The following is an 18,384-nucleotide window of genomic DNA, read 5'->3' on the forward strand; positions in this document are numbered from 1 at the left end:
CAGCCTGGTCTACAAGAGCTAGTTCCAGGACAGGCTCCAAAACCACAGAGAAACCCTGTCTCGAAAAACCAAAAAAAAAAAAAAAAAAAAAGTAAGGAAGGAAGGAAGAAAGGAAAGGAAAGAAAAATGAAGAAAACCCTCAAGTGTGGGACGCAGCCTTGGTTTGTTTTATGGTTTCTGCTTCACACACACACACAAAGGAAAGAAACCTATGATTTGTCTCAGCAGGTAAAGACAATTGCCACAAAGTACCCACCTCACAATTTAAAAATTAATAAGTCTTAAGCAGTAGATGTGGTGGTGTATGCACTTGCAGGCCCAGCTCTTGGGAGGTGGATATAGGAAGATTAGCAGTTCAGGGTCATCCAGTTGATACCAAGCCTAGGCTATGTAAGACCTCGTCTCAAACAAATAAAAACATAAACCAAACCAAACCAAACCAAAGGTAAAAACTGAATTTCTGAGAATAAGCAAAAGAAGAGGCATAAGGTTGGGTAGGAGGGGAGTCTCTCAGTGGGTTGAGATGCGAGGTGCCAGGATTTTGTGGGTGCTGTTCATTCATACTGTTACTGGCAGGAGGCAGAGTGAGTGTATGGCCTTCAAAGGCCTGACCCCAGTGACCTCTTCCCACCAGCTAGGCCCCATACCCCTGAGGTTCCATAATCTCCCAAACAGTGCCACCATCTCAGGACCAGCTGTGAAAGCACATGAGCCTGTAGGGGACGTTGATATTTATGCCATGATGCATGGCTTAGACAGCCACAGCAGGAAGTTATGCAGCCTCCGTGAACTTTCTAATCACCGTCAGGCATTTGGATTTTACCCTAAGTCCATTGAGAATCCTCTCAAAGATTTTTATTTTATTTTAGATTTTTGGGGGTAGGGTCTGTCTGTGTAGTCCTGGCTATCCTAGAACTTACTATGTAGAGTTGGCTGCTGGCCTCAACCTGGTCCTTCTACTTCTTTATCCTGAGTGCTGGAATTAAAGGCATGTGCCATTGTGTCTGACAAGGATTTTAAAGATCTATATTATGTGTGTGTGTGTGTGTGTGTGTTTTGTGTGGTGTGTGTGTGTGTGTGTTGTGTCCATTTGCCATTGTTTACATGGAGGCTAGAGGATAACTTTCTGGAATCAGTTCTCTGTTTCTACCTTTACATGGACTCCACGGCTCAAACCCAGGCCATTAGTCTTTTGAGGTAAGTACCTTATGTATCGAGCTGTGATCTTGTCCCCTGAAGATTTTTTTTTTTTTTTTTTTGGTTTTTCGAGACAGGGTTTCTCTGTAGCTTTGGAGCCTGTCCTGGAACTAGCTCTTGTAGATCAGGCTGGTCTCGAACTCCCAGAGATCCGCCTGCCTCTGCCTCCCGAGTGCTGAGATTAAAGGCGTGTGCCACCACTGCCCGGCCCCCTGAAGATTTTTATTAGAAAACAATGCCATCTGACTTTTGCTTTTTTAAAATTCTTGCCATGAAAAAAAGGAGATGAAACAGGAGAGCATGGAAACAGTAGATGAGTTAGGCCATTTCAGTGCGAGGAGAGCAGGTTTCTAGGTATCTGGATCTGTAAGAATGAGGCCAGGGAGGCAGCTCAGTGTACAGAGGTGCTTGCCACCAGGTCTCACGTCCTCATGGTGGAAGAGAACCAACTTCAGAAGTTGTCCTATCACTTCTACACATGCACCGCGGCATGTCTGTGCACACACAAAATAAATAAGTGTAATAAGAATAATATTTTTAATTACAAGAAAAAAGAATTTAAAAGGTTTTGGAGGTGTAATCCACAGAACATTGTTGTGTCTTGGCTGGTGAGGCAAGAGATCGAGAACACCAAAGGCTGCCATGTGTTGAACTGAAGATAAGATCAGAGTGCCTGGCATAGGAATTTTTGCTTGGGATTCCCACAGACTTGAAGCAGAAATCAAGTGGGCAATAGTAAACTTAGGCTTGGAGATCCAAACTCCTAAGTTGGAGGTACAATGTTGGAGTCAGTTATTCGCCAGTGGTGCTTACAGCTACAGGATTGATAGGAACTGAGTGTCAGTGAGAGTGGGCACAGGACAGAGCTCCCAGGAACCCTACTTCTGTGCTGGGTAGAGGAGTTTGGCAAAGGAGCCTGTGAAACTCCTGCTGGAAGTGAGGAGGGAAATTGAAGCAGCCATCAGTTAGAGCAAGGACTGACAAGGCCTCTTGGATTCACAAGCTGGGGGCTTCTTTGACTCAGGAGAGTGTGGATAGTGAGAGAAGTGTTGGAGGTGTGTTGAAGACAGCCTGCACATTGAGCAGCTGGAAGTGCATATATTGTGATATGCTTATTCAGGGTGGTCGTGTGTGAAAGGAAGGCTTGGCAGACTGTAGCCTTTAGGCCAAGCCAGGCTACACCATCATGTTTTGTGATGTGTATGACTGAGGAATTTGAAGTATTTGCTCAGGACTGGGACTTGTGTGGCTCAGTTGGTAAAGCACTTACTTTACAAGCTGAAGGGCCTGAGTTTGAGCCTCAGAGCCCATATGAAAATGCTAGGTGTGGGGCTGGAGAGAGGGCTCAGCAGTTAAGAGCACTGGCATCTCCTTCAGAGGACCTGGGCATCCATATGACAGTTCACAACGGTCTGTAATTTTAGTTCTAGGAGAGCTGACACCCTTTTCTCAGGCATGCATATGGTACATAGACATACAGGCAGACAAAACACTCATGCATATAAAATAAAATAATAAAATTTAAAAATGCCAGATGTGATAGTGTCTCTTTTAATTCTAGCACTGGGAAGTTAGAGATAGGAGGATTCCTGGTACTCGCTGACTGTCACTCTAACCTAATTGAATTCCAAGGCAATGAAAGGCCCTGTCTCAAAGGAGGTGAACAACCTTTTTGAGGATGACATCTGAAGTTGTCCTTTGGCATGTGAATATACATACATGCATAAGAAATATTTGGGAACCAGGTGGTGGTGGTGCACACCTTTAATCCCGGTACTTGGGAGGCAGAGGCAGGCGAATGGCTGTGAGTTCAAGGCCAGCTTGGTCTATAGAGCTAGTTCCAGGACATCTAGGGCTGTTACACAGAGAAACTCTGTCTCGAAAAATCAAAATAAAAAAAAGAAGAAAAAAGAAAAAGAATATTTGGGGCATGTCTTTAATCCCAGCACTCAGGAGGCAGAGACAGGCAGATCTCTGAATTCAAGGCCAGCTTGATCTATATCATGAGTTCTAGGTCAGCTAGGGCTAAAGGGCTATCTATATTTTGATGTTGACGTAAGGAAGAAAAAAACTGATTCATTTACATATCATATTCCAGCTTTTGCATGACAACAATGAAGTTGAGTAGTTGGTGATGAATATTGTTTGTCCTGTAAAACCTAGAATAATATTTTTTTCTTTTGCCTTTTGTAGAAAAAGGTGTTACAAATGTCTCATCTGGACTGTCAATTTGTATTAATTTTAAGAGTATTATATAGAACAGTAAAAAACTGGTTGAGGAAGAAATAGAATACTTTTTTTCTTTCCAAAGTGCTGGTGGCTGGGGTCGGCGAGATGGCTCAGTGGGTAAAGGCCCTTGCCGCCAAGCCTGAAATGAATTTGAACCCCGGACCCATATGGTGGAAGGAGAAAACCGACTCCTGCAAGTTGTACTTTGAGCTTCCCAAGTGCTCCATGGCATGTGCATACCCTCCCCAATACATACATCTATAAACAAAGTAAATTTCTGAAAAAGAAAATCCATAAGCATTTATTTGGGAAATACAGTTTACTAGGGTCTTTGTATGCAATGACCCTTCCACATTATAAGATAACCACATGTTCTTTTAAGTCTATACCAAGTCATGTTGGCATGCTTTCCAGGTAAGCCCTAAGTGTTTCTTCTGTTATTCGTAAAGTAACCTGAAAATAGTACAACAAAATCTACTGAGCCATCTCACTGGCTCGTTCATATGTGTCTGTGCCTGTGTGTGATTTTTATTTTAATGAACAAGAAAAATAAAGGATGAGTATTCAGAATACAAAATATCTATCACAACTCAGTAAGAAAGAGACAATTTTCTCCACAGAAAAATGGTGACGGGATGTGAAGCTGCACAGAAACAGAAAACAGAAAACAGCCAATAGCAGTGAAAAGATGCTTATTGTCCTAAGAAACCAGGAAAATGCCAATTAAAGTAATAGTATGTACCATTCCCATTATCAGACAGGCGAGACTTAATTTGTTCCAAAGTTTGGCAAAGGTGAAGAAAGGAACCCAGACACCAATGGCTGACTGCAGGCGATAGCGCTTGTCTAGAGGATGATTTGTCAGAAGACTGAAGGTGATGGCTGCACCCCACATTTTATGGTTGTGTTTTTAGAAATTTAGGTCACTTCTTCCACATGTTAATTGTAGCATTGTTGAAACAGCATCTACCATCAGGAGCTACAATCAGACAGGAGAAATGACTGACAGCTCTGCATGCAAACATGAATAAATCATGAACATGCTGTTGCAGAGAAGACGTATTCAAGGGTGTGGATAGTGTGCCCTTGTTTAACAAACGCAGCTATACATATCTATACAATGTTATGTCTCACAATTAAAAACAAATATGGCCAAGATCTAAGCATCTGTTAAAACCGAGAGTAGGTAGGTGGGTGCTCGTATTTTCTGTGATTTTCTAAGAATGTTCAAAATGTTTCTTCATTTAAAGATTGAGGGAAGGGCCTGGGGTGTAGCTGTGGCCAAGAGCCTGCTTAACAGTACACGAGGCCCTGGGGCAGGTCCCAGCTCACCAAGAGATCTTTTTTAAGGATAAAAGTGACCTGGGGTTAAAGTGAAAATCGAGGGAGGTTGTGTGCCTTTAATCCCAGCACTCAGGAGGCAGTGACAGAAGGATCCCTGAGTTCAAGGCCAGCCTGGTTTTATAAAGTGAGTTCCAAGACAGCCAGAAACCTTTAAAATAAGATTCATTTTTTTCAAGTATAGGTTGCCCATATGTGGTTTCTAAGTCACTGTGCAAATATGTAAGTCAAACTTGGGAATGGGTTGTTCTGATATAAACATTCTAAGTTGAAGTGCAGGGGGGGTATTGGAAAGATGGCTCTGTGGTTAAAAGCACTAGTTGCTCTTCCAGAAGACCTGAATTCAATTCCCAGCACCTATATAGTGGCTCATAGTTATCTTTAAATCCAGTCCCAGGGCATCTAATGCCCTGTTTTGACCTTGTTGGGCACCAACACACATTTGCACAGACAAAACATCCACCAACGTTTTATATACATAAATTTTCTTAAAATTAAAGTGCAAACTTTGTGATGCCATGGAATGTTTCCTTTCCTTACAGCACACTGGCGACCTCAGATGTCAGTAGGAGGAAGTGGCTGATTCCAGGAGCAGAGTATTCCATTTTTACTGGGCAGCCTCTGGACACCAGGAAGACAGATAATCAGCTGGAGGAATCCTGTGTTCCTGGGTGAGAGAACCGTTGAGGTCGGTTGAGGAGTACTTTCATAGAGACAGAACTGTCTCCCGCAAAGGAACTAGTCAAAAGTTGGGCTGTGTGGAGGGGGCGGGGTCAAGAAACAGTTGTTTTGGGGTTTCTGCCTTCTCTTTGAAGATGGACCTGAGGTTCTTCCTGGATTAGGAGAGTGGACAACTCAACTGTCTTTCAGAAGTAGGGCTTCCCCGCTGTGGAAAGGGGTACCCATTCTAGACAGTGTTGATGAGTAGATGCAGCTGGGTGACTGTCTTCCAGCAAAGCTCAGCTGTGAGGGTAGACAGGATGCCTTGGTCGAACTCCTGATCTTCCGCTTTTCACCCCACCCCCACCCCGTGCTGGAATTCTAGGACCATTAATTTTTTACTATTTTAACTTCAACCTGGTTTAGGCATTTTGTTTGATTGTTTGTATAGAAAGCACTTGTAGCAGTGGATCCATCTCCCCATCCCTGAGAGGCTAATGCTTTTTTTTTTTTCTTTTAAAGGATGTTTTACCTTCATAGGCTCTGCAGTGCTTCTCTGTATGCCCAGGGGCATAGTGCAGGCTTGTTAGGACAGTGGGATAATCCTGTCACTCTTGACATAGCAAGCTCAACTGTGTACTCTCAAAATCTTGACCATCCTCCTGCTTCAGCCTCCTGAATGCTGGGGTTGCAGGCCTGTGTGCGCCATCAGGCCTGACTCCCTCCCTCTTTTCATGAGGACCTTCCAGCCCATTGTGGGGCTCCTCCTTATGACCTGTCTGATCTTCATTTCTTTTTAAAGGCCCCCAATTCCAAATGCTTCCAGCTAAGGTTAGGCTGTTATCTGTACATTATGGGATAGGGACATGCAAATGTTCAGCCCACAGCAGTTAAAATTGCAGCTACTGTTTTAGATACCATTCTCCTCCAGAAAAGGACTCTTCCCTTGGATGTTCACCTTCAAGCTTATTGATTAAAAAGCAGAGGGATGCTCCAGACGCACCGATCGTGAAAGCTTTAAAGGAACTTGATGATGAAAGAATATTTAAGAATTGGGGGACACAGACAGAGAAAGAGGATACATCAAGTAGTAAGTATTTTCTTTTTAATTTTAAGATTCATTGATTTTATTTTACATCTATGAGTGTTTTGCCTGGATGTTTGAATGTGCCTGTATAAACCTGGTACCCATGGAGGTATCAGATCCTCTGAACCTGGGGTTATGAATGTTTGTGAGCCGCTGTGTGGATGTTGAGAACTGAACCCAAGCCCTCTACAAGAGCAGTACATACTTCTGATGGGCCATCTTTCTAACCCCTCTAAGTAGTATTTTGTTCCTTATTTGATATTGGAAGAGATATCTGCCTTTTTCCTTAATTTTTAAAAATCTTTCTTCTTTCTTTCTTTCTTTCTTTCTTTCTTTCTTTCTTTCTTTCTTTCTTTCTTCCTGTTCATTTGTTTGTTTTGTGTTGGGACAGGATTTCTCTGAGTAACAGCTCTGGCTGTCCTGGAAATAACTCTATAGATCAGACTAGCTTCAAACTCATAGGCCTATCTCTGCCTCCTGAGTGCCCTGATTAAAGGTGTCCACCTCCTCCATCTGCCTCGTTTTCCTTAATTTATGTTATAGTCTTTAAATTTTCAGCCAAGCAAGGCAGTGCGTGTCTTTAATCCCAACAGAGGCAGAGGTAGGAGCTTGAGGCTAGCCTGGTCTACATGTTCCATAGTGAGAACCTGCTTCAAAAAATAAGATAAAGTTCTCAGGTAATGAAATTAAGTCCTGATTTATGATACTGCTCCAACCCCATTTCATAGATAACTGATCCTTAATAATAATTTATCTTTGTCCTGGCATATCATGTACCTTTCATACGAAGCGAACTGCATATTGCATTTGACTATTTAAAAGGCCTAATGAGATGGCTCAGTGGTTAGCTGCACTTGTTTTTGCAGAGGACATGGGTTCAGTTCCTAACATCTACATGGTAGCTTACAATTGTTAACTCCGGTTCCAGGGGATCTGATGCCTCTAGCATCTGTAGGCACCTGCAGTCATGTGCACATACCCATATGCCAATATATACACCTGCATATAACTAAAAATAATAAGGAAAATAAGGTTCATGTGAGCTGGGCTGTGGAGGCGTAACATTCCACTTCTATCTGCTAAGTAGGGGAATTGAAATCACAGCCTGCCTGGGCTACAGAGTGAGTTTGTCTACATCTGTTTTCTAACTTGCATGTGTTGGGAAATTGTGGCAGTCATCTGATATTCATAAAACAAGGGGTAAGATGACTGGGGGGTGGGGGGATTGTCACAGCATTCAGAGACTGAGGCAGCAGGATCCAGAGTGTCAAAAATAGAGAAAAACCAAATTTTTTTCCTATCTTCCTTCTTTTTCCTGGTTACTGAGCATCTCTAGAGAGTAAGAGGAATTTCTTTCAAGGTGTTCTTTCCCCCAGGTCTAGGGGCTTCTCTCTGTTTCTGCCCTCTATCCCTATCTCTTCACCCCACAGCTTTTTCTCTTTGCCCTTCACTCTCTCTCTGAGACAAGATTTCACATAGCCTGGAACTTACTATGTTGCTGAGGGTGACCTTGATTTCTGATCTGCCTCCACTCCCCAGTGCTGGGCTGACAGGTGTTGACCACTGTGCCTTGCTCCCTTGGTCCTCTACTTCCTGTCATGCTTGCTTCTCAGACCTGCCAGGCACACCCTCAGATCTGTGGTGCTGCGCCCTACAGCAGGTCTCCTAGTAAATAAGTTAGTACCCTGCTTCCTAAAGATGAGTTCTCTGAGCACTCGCCTGAGTGCAGCTGTGACAGGAAGCCTCCTCCCCAGCACTGCTGCCGTCACAGTGCGGGACATGTGCAGACCCTATTACAGCCTAGACAGAAGACGCACTTTGAGCGTGCACTCAGTGGAGGGCCTTGTAGAGTAACAGCTGTGACAGATTAGATGGTGGAAACCAGGTCTGCCTTATTTTTTTTTGTGTTTCTCTGATACAGAATTAGTGAATCCTCGGCAAACTGAACCTTCAGTCAATATAGGCTGTTCCCCAGAGAAATGTGCCCAGCAGAGACCAAAGAGACAGAGTTCAGCTTCACAAAGATCGTCGTCTCTCCCACCCTCCAGTCGTAAAGCCAACACTCCAAGTAAGAGATGTGTGTGCTTTGGGCTGGGGGGAGTGGCTTTTCAGTTGGCTTTCCTCCCCAACAGAGGATGCTGAGTACAGGGTCCCTGAGAACAACCAGAGAATGAGATTGTCTGAGTACAGATACCTCATTTTATGCCAGACTTGTGGTGGAGGTTTGTCATCCCAGCTGTCTGGGAGGCTAAGGATCAAGGATCAAGGCCTGCCTGATCTACTGCGTGAATTCAAGGCTAGCCTGCAGCTTTGCAAGATCCTGACTTAAAATAAAAAGCAGAAAGGGCTTGGGGTGTAGCTCAGTGGTGGAGCCCTGGCCTAGCATGGATGTGGTCCTTAGCACCATAAGAAGTTGCTTTTGAAAGTTTAGAGCAGGTTGATCTCTTTTGAGCTCTAATTGAGAAAATTACAGAGGTGAGAAGATGCTTCTTACATATCTGATGCCTGTCTTCCCTAGCTTTTCCTCCCCATAGTTCCAGGCTGTTCTAAAGCTTAAGCATTGACATTTCATGTCCCCTTTCATACCCGCTCAGGGGAGTCTGTATCTCCTGTGTTCAGGAGCAGGCACTGCTGCACAGCGGTTCTGCCTTATTTCCACTTGACTTCTAAAATCCTGAAGAACCAGTTTTGAGCTACAGTGCTGAGACCATAGTCTGGATACTAAAGTGTCAGCAGGGATTGCCTGTAGATATTAGAGTTATGGGTTGTTTTGTTTTCACTTTGTGTTCTCTTCAATACCATCAAGTTTTGCTATGGAATTTCTTTCTTCATTTTTTTTTTCTTTTCTTTTTTTTAATTTTTTTAATTAATTTATTTATTAAAGATTTCTGCCTCCTCCCCGCCACCGCCTTCCATTTCCCTCCCCCTCCCCCGATCAAGTCCCCCTCCCTTGTCAGCCCGAAGAGCAATCAGGGTTCTCTGACCTGTGGGAAGTCCAAGGACCACCCACCTCCATCCAGGTCTAGTAAGGTGAGCATCCAAACTGCCTAGGCTCCCCCAAAACCAGTACGTGCAGTAGGATCAAAAACCCATTGCCATTGTTCTTGAGTTCTCAGTAGTCCTCATTGTCCACTATGTTCAGCAAGTCCGGTTTTATCCCATGCTTTTTCAGACCCAGGCCAGCTGGCCTTGGTGAGTTTTCTTTTCTTTTTTTGGTGTTTCAAGACAGGGTTTCTCTTGTACCCCTGGCTTTCCTGGAACTTGCTCTGTAGACCAGATTGACCTTAAATTTGCAGAGATATGTCTGCTTCTGCTTCTTGAGTGCTGAGATTAAAGGCTTGCCCTATCACCACCTGGCGAATTTCATTATTTTTAAAATTAGGAATAAGTTCTGCCAGCACAAATATAGGTGGAAATCATATTTCTTCTCTGTTTTCCTCTTTAGCAAAAAGAGAGATTATGTTAACACCAGTGACTGTGACTTATAGTCCTAAGCGATCCCCTAAAGAAAATCTGTCCCCAGGATTTAGTCATCTACTTAGCAAAAATGAAAGCAGTCCTATTCGGTAAGTTCTGTAAAGTTGTTGAATTTTAAAATTTAAAAAAATTATTCGTTTTCAAGACATCTCATTGATTTACTGTATGTGTTTGCATGTGTGAGCGTGTGTGAGGATAACTTGTGGGAGTTGATTTTCTCCTTCCAACATGTGGGTTTCAGATATTGAATGCAGGGCATCAGGTTTGGAGGCAAGTACCTTTACCTACTAAGCCATCCTATTGGCCTCATTATTGATTTTGAACCATCAATATAGCTTTAGCTATTACTGATTCTTCAGTTGTCATTGGGGATCTGTGGCCTTAGGTCATTTATGTGAATATCATATGTAACATAAAGTATCATATGTGAAAATAGGTTTGTTTGTTTGAGATGTGGTTTCTCAGTTTAGCTATGAGTGTCCTGGAACTCTCTCTGTAGACCAGGGCTAGCCTTGAATTCACAGAGATCCAGTTGCCTCTACCTCCCAAGTGCTGGAATTAAAGGCATGTGCCACAACTGCCTGGAGAAAATAGTTTTTCACTATGGAAACTTGCCACTGCTAGCTCTTAAATGCTGTCTCAGCATCTCCTCAGATTTTAGATGTAGAGGGGTTTTTTGTGCTTCTGACAAGGTGTGTGATACAGGGACATTTTGGTGCCAGATGGTGAGTGTGAGGGTGGCAGGTGCCTATCTCAAGATGCAGTGAACCCATCTTGAAGTAGCCCAGCACTGAGTGATGAAGTAGGGAGAACCGCCTCCTGGTTCTAGACCCAGTGGCCTTAAGCACAGCAAGCCTCACTTTCCCCTTCTGAACGCCTCTCCTGCTGTTCCAGAAGCTTCTTAGAGAGATTGGATGAGGCATGGTAGCCAGTGCCTTAAGTTTCTAATGTGGAAATAGAACTTCATGTCAGGAAAGACATTTAGTTTCAGCTTTGAAAATCATACAAGTAGGGCTAGAGAGATGGCTCAGTGGTTAAGAGCACCACCTGCTCATCTAAAGGTCCTGAGTTCAATTCCCAGCAACCACATGGTGGCTCACAACCATCTGTAATGAGATCTGGCGCCCTCTTCTGGCCTGCAGGCATACAGGCAGTTAGAACACTGTATACATAATAAATAAAATTAAAAAAAAAATAAAACCACACAAGTAGCTTTTTTTTTTTTTTAAAGAAAATATGTGATCGCCAGGTGGTGGTGGTGCACACCTTTGATCCCAGCACTTTGGAGGCAGAGGCAGGTGGATCTCTGAGTTCAAGGCCTGCCTGGTCTACAAGAGCTAGTTCCAGTTTAGGCACCAAAGCTATACAGAGAAACCCTGTCTCGGGGGGAAAAAAAAAGCTTAAAAAATAAAATAAAAGAAAGTGTGACTATATGAGTTTCTGGGGTGCCAGCTCAGCTCTCTAGTGAGTTGGGAAAACTTACTTCATGTTTTTCTCACAAGTAACTTGCTTCATTTACTAGATTTGATATCCTTTTGGATGATTTAGATACTGTTCCTGTGTCCACACTACAACAAACCAGTCCAAGGAAACAGCTCCAGTTTCTTCCTCTAGATGACTCAGAAGGTATCTTTTCCTAAAAATTACTAGAGTGAGAGGCATTTGTTTTCCAAGATTCCAGTGTCTTTGCAAAGCTCTGAAGCCGGCCTGTGCTTGCGCATCCACAGTGTGCTCGCTGTGTGTGTGTTGATGGACAGGTTGGGAAGTAGAGGTGGGGTGCTGATTGTCATCAGCAGGACAGTGCTGCTCAGCTCCCCTCACACTGTAGCTGATAAGCTACTCAGGCTGTGGGTAGTTTTCATTTCACAACTTTAAACCTGGAATAAACTATAAGGTATATGAAGTCGCTTGGTTAGGTCCTGATAATATTAACTGTAAATATTCTTTAGCTGGGGGTGGTGGCACATATCTTTTATCCCAGCACTAAGGTGGCTGCAGCAGGAGGATTACTATGACTTCGAGGTCATTTTGGGCTAATTAGTGAGTTCTAGAGCAGCCTGGATTAGTGTGAGACTCTGTCTCAAGAAACTGGCATGGGGGAGGGAAGAAAAGATGCTGCTTCTTTTCATTATGTCTTATGCCATATAGCAGTTCCCTTCGGGAAGTGAGGTTGAGCAAGATATATATTCAGTCTAAGTCTATTAAACAAATTAGTAAAGAAACATAAGAAATTTCTTTCTTTTCCGACAGAACAAAAGTATTCAGAAAAAGCCAGTGATGACCCTGTTAATCATAGCTCTTGTCCTGAACCCTTGCCAAGTGGAGTGAAGAAAGTGTCTGCACGACAAGCCCGGGAGAAGAGTAAATCAGTTAGCCTTGAGCAGTGTAAGCCGTTGCCAGCAGCACTACAGGGTAACGATTTTGAATATACAGCAAAAATTAGGACCCTAGCTGAAACGGAGCGATTTTTTGATGAACTTACCAAAGAAAAAGACAAGGTAAAACTAATAAAATATAAAAAAACTTTTCCTGAACCTAATGCTTATGTCTAGAGGGAATAGTCAGAAGGGAATTACTGAGCTGGACAAAGTGGCATATGCCTGTGTCAGCCCTTGGGAGGCTGAAGCATGAGGATCATAAGTTACAGCTTGGGTTATATGGTGAGACCTTGTCTCCAAAACAAACAACAAATCAAACACACAACCACAAACCACTAAGAGAAAAAAAGTCAAATATAGGAAGGGTATCCTAGTCACTGTTCAATTGCTGTGAAGAGATACCATGACCAAGGCAGCTCTTATTAAAAAACAAAACAAAACAAAAACCATTGGGGCTTGCTTATGGTTTCAGAGGGTTAGTCCGTCATCATGGCAGGGAGCATGGGGGCATATAAGCAGGAAGGTGCTGGAGAAGTAGCTGAGAGTTCTTTGTATATTTAGATGCATGCAGCAGGAAGAGCAGCTCTGGGCTTGGCTTGGGCTTTTGAAAGCCCTTTCCTAGTGACACACTTCCTTCAGTAAGGCCACACCTCCTAATCCTTCTCAAGTACTGCCAATCCTGATGACTAGCATTCAAATACATGAGCCTAATGGGGGCCATTCTTTTTTTTTTTCCTTTTCTTTCTGTTTTGTTTTGTTATTTTTTTCAAGGCAGGGTTTCTTTGTAGCTTTGGAGCATGTCCTGTAACTCACTCTGTAGACCAGGATGGCCTCAAACTCAGAGAGATCCACCCACCTCTGCCTCCTGAGTGCTGGGATTAAAGGCATGCTCCACCACCAATGGAAGCCATTCTTATTCAAAGCACCACAAAGGACATCACTGTGTCAGACTTGTCATAAGGAATTCACCTTGGGTACAGTACATGGACACCAAAACTCCACCAGACATGCCCTTGAGCCACATGATTGTTATTAACTGAGTACATAGGGAACTATGTTAAGCCAAGATGAACAAGAAAATGCTAAGCTGAAATCTTTTCTTTCTCTTCTGTGTCAGAAAGCTCAGTGCCAATAATTAGAATTCTTTTGTTTTTATTTGAATACTTTCTCTTGTTAACAGATTGAGGCAGCATTAAGCCGGATGCCTTCTCCTGGAGGAAGAATCACTTTACAAACAAGACTAAATCAGGTGAGACAGCTTAGCTGGGAGCTGCATTAGGAACTAGATAGACTCAGTGCTCTAAGAAGCATCGTAGAGCACGGTGGACTGTCTTAGTTACTTTTCTAGTGCTGTGATAAAATATCACGACCAAAGCAACTTATAGAAGGAAGCATTCATTTTGTCTTATGGTTCAGAGTGTTAGTTTGTGACGGCAAAGTGAAAGGTGGTAGTTATCTGTGTAATATGCACAAGGTGCTGGCTTTTATGTCCAGCCCCAGTGATTAAAGAATGCCCATCTTGGGCTGGAGAGATGGCTCTATGGTTAAGAGTGCTGACTGCTTTTCCAGAGGTCCTGAGTTCAATTCCCAGCAACCACATGGTGGCTCACAACCATCTATAGTGAGATCTGGTGCCCTCTTCTGGCATACAAACATACATGGAAGGAATGTTGTATATACATAATAAATAAATACCAAAAAAGAGTGCTGACTGCTCTTCCAGAGGACCCAGGTTCAATTCCTACCACCTACATGGCAGTTAACAGCTGTCTGTAACTCCAAGATCTGACACCCTCAGATAGACATACATGCAGGCAAAACACCAATGCAAATAAAATAAAAATAAATAAATTAAAAAAAAAAAGAACGCCCATCTTCACTGAGCAGTGGTGGTATACACTTTTAACCCCAGCACTCAGTAGGCAGAGGCAGGTGGATCGTTGAGTTCAAGGCCAGCCTGGTCTATAGAGCAAGTTCCAGGACAGCCAAGGCTACACACACAGAGAGACCATCTCAAAAACAAACAAAAAGAGCACCCATCCTGTTATTAAGAATCATGCATTGGGGGCTGGAGAGATGGCTCAGAAGTTAAGAGCACTGGCTGCTCTTTTAGAGGTCCTGAGTTCAATTCCTAGAACCACGTGGTGGTTCACAACCATCTATAGTGGGATCTGCTGCCCTCTTCTGGCATAAAGGCATACATGCAGCTAGAACACTGTATACATAATAAATAAATAACATCTCTTTAAAACAAAACAAAAGAAGAATCATGCACTGAAGTGGAAATTGTGGCTCAACACATGCCATCCCTGTGCTTTGCAGGCTGAGGCAGTAGGATTCCAATTTGGAAGCCAGGCTAGGCTGTTAGATTCTGTCTCAAAAAATAAAACAGGTTTGGGATCTAGCTAGGTTGAGAGTTCTTGCCTGTTATATAAAACCCTGGGTTCCATTCCCAGTACCACACAAAACTGGGTATAAGGACTGAAGGTGTGGGCCAGTGGTGGCAGAGCATTTCCCCATGTTCATTCCCCAGTAACACACAGTAATAATAAATTGAAAAATTGGATATAGAGGTGCACATATATGGTCCCAGTATTTGAGAGGTGAAGGCAGGATCAGAAGTTCAAAGTCATCACTAGCCATATATTGAGGGTTTGAGATTTGTCTTTATTTATATTTATTCCTTTAAAAATTATTTCATATGTATGAGTGTTTTACCTACACATATGTCTGTGCACTACATGTGTGCCTGGTGCTTAAGGAGGCCAGATGAGGGCATCATATACGCTGGAACTGGAGTTAAAACTCATTGTGAACCAACATGTAGGTGCTGGGCATTAAATCCAAGTCCTCTGCAGGAGCAGGAAAGCTCTTAACTACTGAGCCATTTTTTCATCCCCTACAGAGATTATGTCAATGAAAAGAGAAATAACCTGCTAATACAATTTTTAAAGTTTTTTCTTTTCTTTTTTCCCTCTACATTAGCGGGTTTGGTTTTAGGATTCTTTTAGACAGGTTCTAGGCTGACTTTGAACTCATTAGCCTCCTGTCTCAGCTTCAGGAGTTGTGGGATTATAAGTGTGCATCAGCATGTCCAATTATCAGGTGTTTTGTTTTTTAAAACAACTCATATAGAGTGTAGACAATGCAGATGCAAGTAGAAATCAACACAGACTTTCTGGAATCCAGAATTTATTTTGCATTTCTTTGAACTGAAGCACTTCTTTTTTTTTTTTTTCTGTCTGCCAGTGATTGCAAAGTCAGTATTTATAGATACTGCAAAGAGATATGTTTAAGAAATGTACTGCGGCCTTATTTATAGTGTCCAAAATTAGAAGCAACCTAAATTTCTACTGAAAGATTCCTGGTTAAACGTGTTACTTGTGAAGGAATATTGTACATTAATTTAGGAGGATATTGTTGGAAGATACTTTATAATATGCCAACTTTATAATATGCCAAGAAAGTTCAGAGGAAACTATTTGAAACATTCCATTCTGAGTTTTTCCTTTCTAAAAAGGATATACATATATATGAGGGAAACAGGGAAGAGGGTGCTGGTCCTTCCCTTTGCTCCTCTGTCTTCTCAGTGTTCACAATGTATATTCAATTCGTTTACTAAAATTGTTGAATATAAAAATTTCAAGTTCTAAGCTGGGTAGTGGTGGTGCATGACTTTAATCCCAGCACTCAAGAGGCAGATGCAGGTGGATCTCTTGTTCGAGACCTACCTGGTCTAGAGAGTTTGAGGACAGGCAAGGCTATACAAAGAAACCCTGTCTTGAGGGGCCAGGGGATCAAGTTCTATTTCAGGATGGCATTTGTGTCAATACAGAATAATGATCTAGATTGGTAAATATATATTCCAGGTATCATTAACTGTACTTCATTATAACTGTGAACTCTTTTCTCCTGAAGTCTCTACTGTTTTTTCTTTTTCTTTTCTTTTTTTCTTTTTTTAATGAGACAAGATTTTTCTGTACAGCCCTGATTGTTCTGGAACTCGTTCTGTAGACCAGACTGGTCTCAAACTCACAACCCACCTGCCTCTGCCTCCCAAGAACTGTTATTATAGCCCTGAGCCACCATGCCCAGCTTCAATAATGTTTTTTTTTTAAATATTTATTTATTTATTTATTTATTTATTTATTTATTTATTTATTATGTATACAATATTCTGTCTGTGTGTATGTCTGCAGGCCAGAAGAGGGCACCAGACTTCATTACAGATGGTTGTGAGCCACCATGTGGTTGCTGGGAATTGAACTCAGGACCTTTGGAAGAGCAGGCAATGCTCTTAACCACTAAGCCATCTCTCCAGCCCCTTCAATAATGTTTTTAAGGGAGAAGTTTTGTCAGATAATTTGTCTACAGCTGCACTCAATATGCACACTTCTCTGGTGACCCATGGAGAGCACATTTGGGCTTCAAAATACTGATCTCAAGTCATTACCACCACCCCTGCCTGTGGCTGCACTGCTGTGCAGAATTCTCATATGCCAAGAGTGCCAAAACAGACCAAGGATGGTTAAAGTGCCGTGCTTATTTAGAAGGGTTGAGAAGCCGATTCATTGTTCAGTTTAAGAAAAATAGTGTTGCCGGGCGGTGGTGGCGCACGCCTTTAATCCCAGCACTCGGGAGGCAGAGGCAGGCGGATCTCTGTGAGTTCGAGACCAGCCTGGTCTACAAGAGCTAGTTCCAGGACAGGCTCCAAAGCCACAGAGAAACCCTGTCTCAAAAAACCAAAAAAAAAAAAAAAAAAAAAAAAAAAAAAAAAAAAAAAAGAAAAAGAAAAATAGTGTTGGCTAGGTGGTGGTGGTACAAACCGTTAATTTCAGCACTTGGGAAGCAGAGGCAGGCAGATTTCTGAGTTCGAGGGTAGACTGATCTACATAGCAAGTTCCAGGACAGTCAGGGCTACACAGAGAAAAACCTGTCTCAAAACAAACAAACAAACAAGAAGAATAATAGTGTCAATATGATGATTTATGTAGAAAGAAAAATCTGCCGTTTTGATTTTATGCTTGCTTTTGTGCTCTAATCAGAGGTCTGTAGGTGGAAGTTGGCTGTTGACCCAGAGGACTTGGTGTGGATTCTGTTGACACCTTTCCCATTACTTTTACCTAGGAAGCCTTGGAAGATCGTTTGGAAAGGATCAATCGTGAACTGGGTTCAGTTCGAATGACACTCAAGAAGTTTCATATCTTGCGCAGCTCTGCAAACCTTTGAGATTGGTAGCCATTAAATCTGAGACGTTTTTGTTTGCACTGATGTACAGTTCTGCTCTCAGAAAAGACAAGCTTTTTTGTACTGTTTATAAGACTTCAAACAGTAGTTTTACAATCATGTTATTCTTACACTTGCTATTTTATACTCAAATGGCCACATATTTTCAAGATATTTTCGTTATGCTCAGGAACCTCTTGTATATTTTACTATTTAAAAGGCATTATTTTTAAATAGCGTATGTCTTCAATTTCTGTCAAAAATAAGGAAATGTGAACAGGAGGTGGCTTGTTGCTAAGGAAATAGTGTTATCCTTTTACAATGAACTTTGCACACCGATTTTATAAACTTGTTCTATATTGTAAATATAATTCATTTTTAAAATAAATGATTCACAGCTTCCATAAGGATAGACTAACATTGAATATTAAAAAATTATAGTATAATTTGCATTTAGATTCTGTAGAAGTGTTTTAGAAATGATAACACAGTTTCTATGTTAAACTTATGCCTTGTAGTGAATAGTAGAACAGTTAAGCCAGCAAGATGGCTTAACAGGTAGAGGTGCTTGCCACCAAGCCTGAGGACCATTTTGAGTTCCTGAACCCATATATGAGAAAGAAATGACTTTTGTAAGTTGTCTTCTGACCTCTACATATACACTTCAGCACGTTCACACCCAATAAATAATTAAACATAAAATTAATAAGACTTGAATACTGAAGAGTTTAAAAACTACATATAACTTGTTTGATTTCCCTGAAAATATTTTTAAGGAAAGAAAACAAA

General features: G+C 42.1%; 1 protein-coding gene across 5 annotated transcripts in view; it reads left to right on the forward strand.

The window, feature by feature from the left end:
• Mphosph9 (M-phase phosphoprotein 9) overlaps positions 1-17,996 on the forward strand; it is a 68,434-nt gene extending 50,438 nt beyond the window's left edge. For 4 of the 5 annotated variants that reach the window (XM_005344387.2, XM_026784826.1, XM_026784820.1 and 1 more), the window contains exons 16-23: positions 5,310-5,438; positions 6,342-6,517; positions 8,436-8,582; positions 9,960-10,080; positions 11,514-11,617; positions 12,242-12,489; positions 13,550-13,618; positions 17,497-17,996. In XM_005344387.2, the coding sequence (XP_005344444.1) occupies positions 5,310-5,438; positions 6,342-6,517; positions 8,436-8,582; positions 9,960-10,080; positions 11,514-11,617; positions 12,242-12,489; positions 13,550-13,618; positions 17,497-17,598 (1,096 nt within the window). In that variant the 3' untranslated portion in view covers positions 17,599-17,996. Of the gene's footprint in view, positions 1-5,309; positions 5,439-6,341; positions 6,518-8,435; positions 8,583-9,959; positions 10,081-11,513; positions 11,618-12,241; positions 12,490-13,549; positions 13,619-17,496 lie in introns of those variants that run through there. The other variant, XR_003378015.1, reaches the window with a different exon arrangement.
• Positions 17,997-18,384: the final 388 nt, after the last annotated feature.

Source organism: Microtus ochrogaster, chromosome 2, assembly GCF_000317375.1.
Source record: "Microtus ochrogaster isolate Prairie Vole_2 chromosome 2, MicOch1.0, whole genome shotgun sequence".
NCBI classification, from domain to species: domain Eukaryota; kingdom Metazoa; phylum Chordata; class Mammalia; order Rodentia; family Cricetidae; genus Microtus; species Microtus ochrogaster.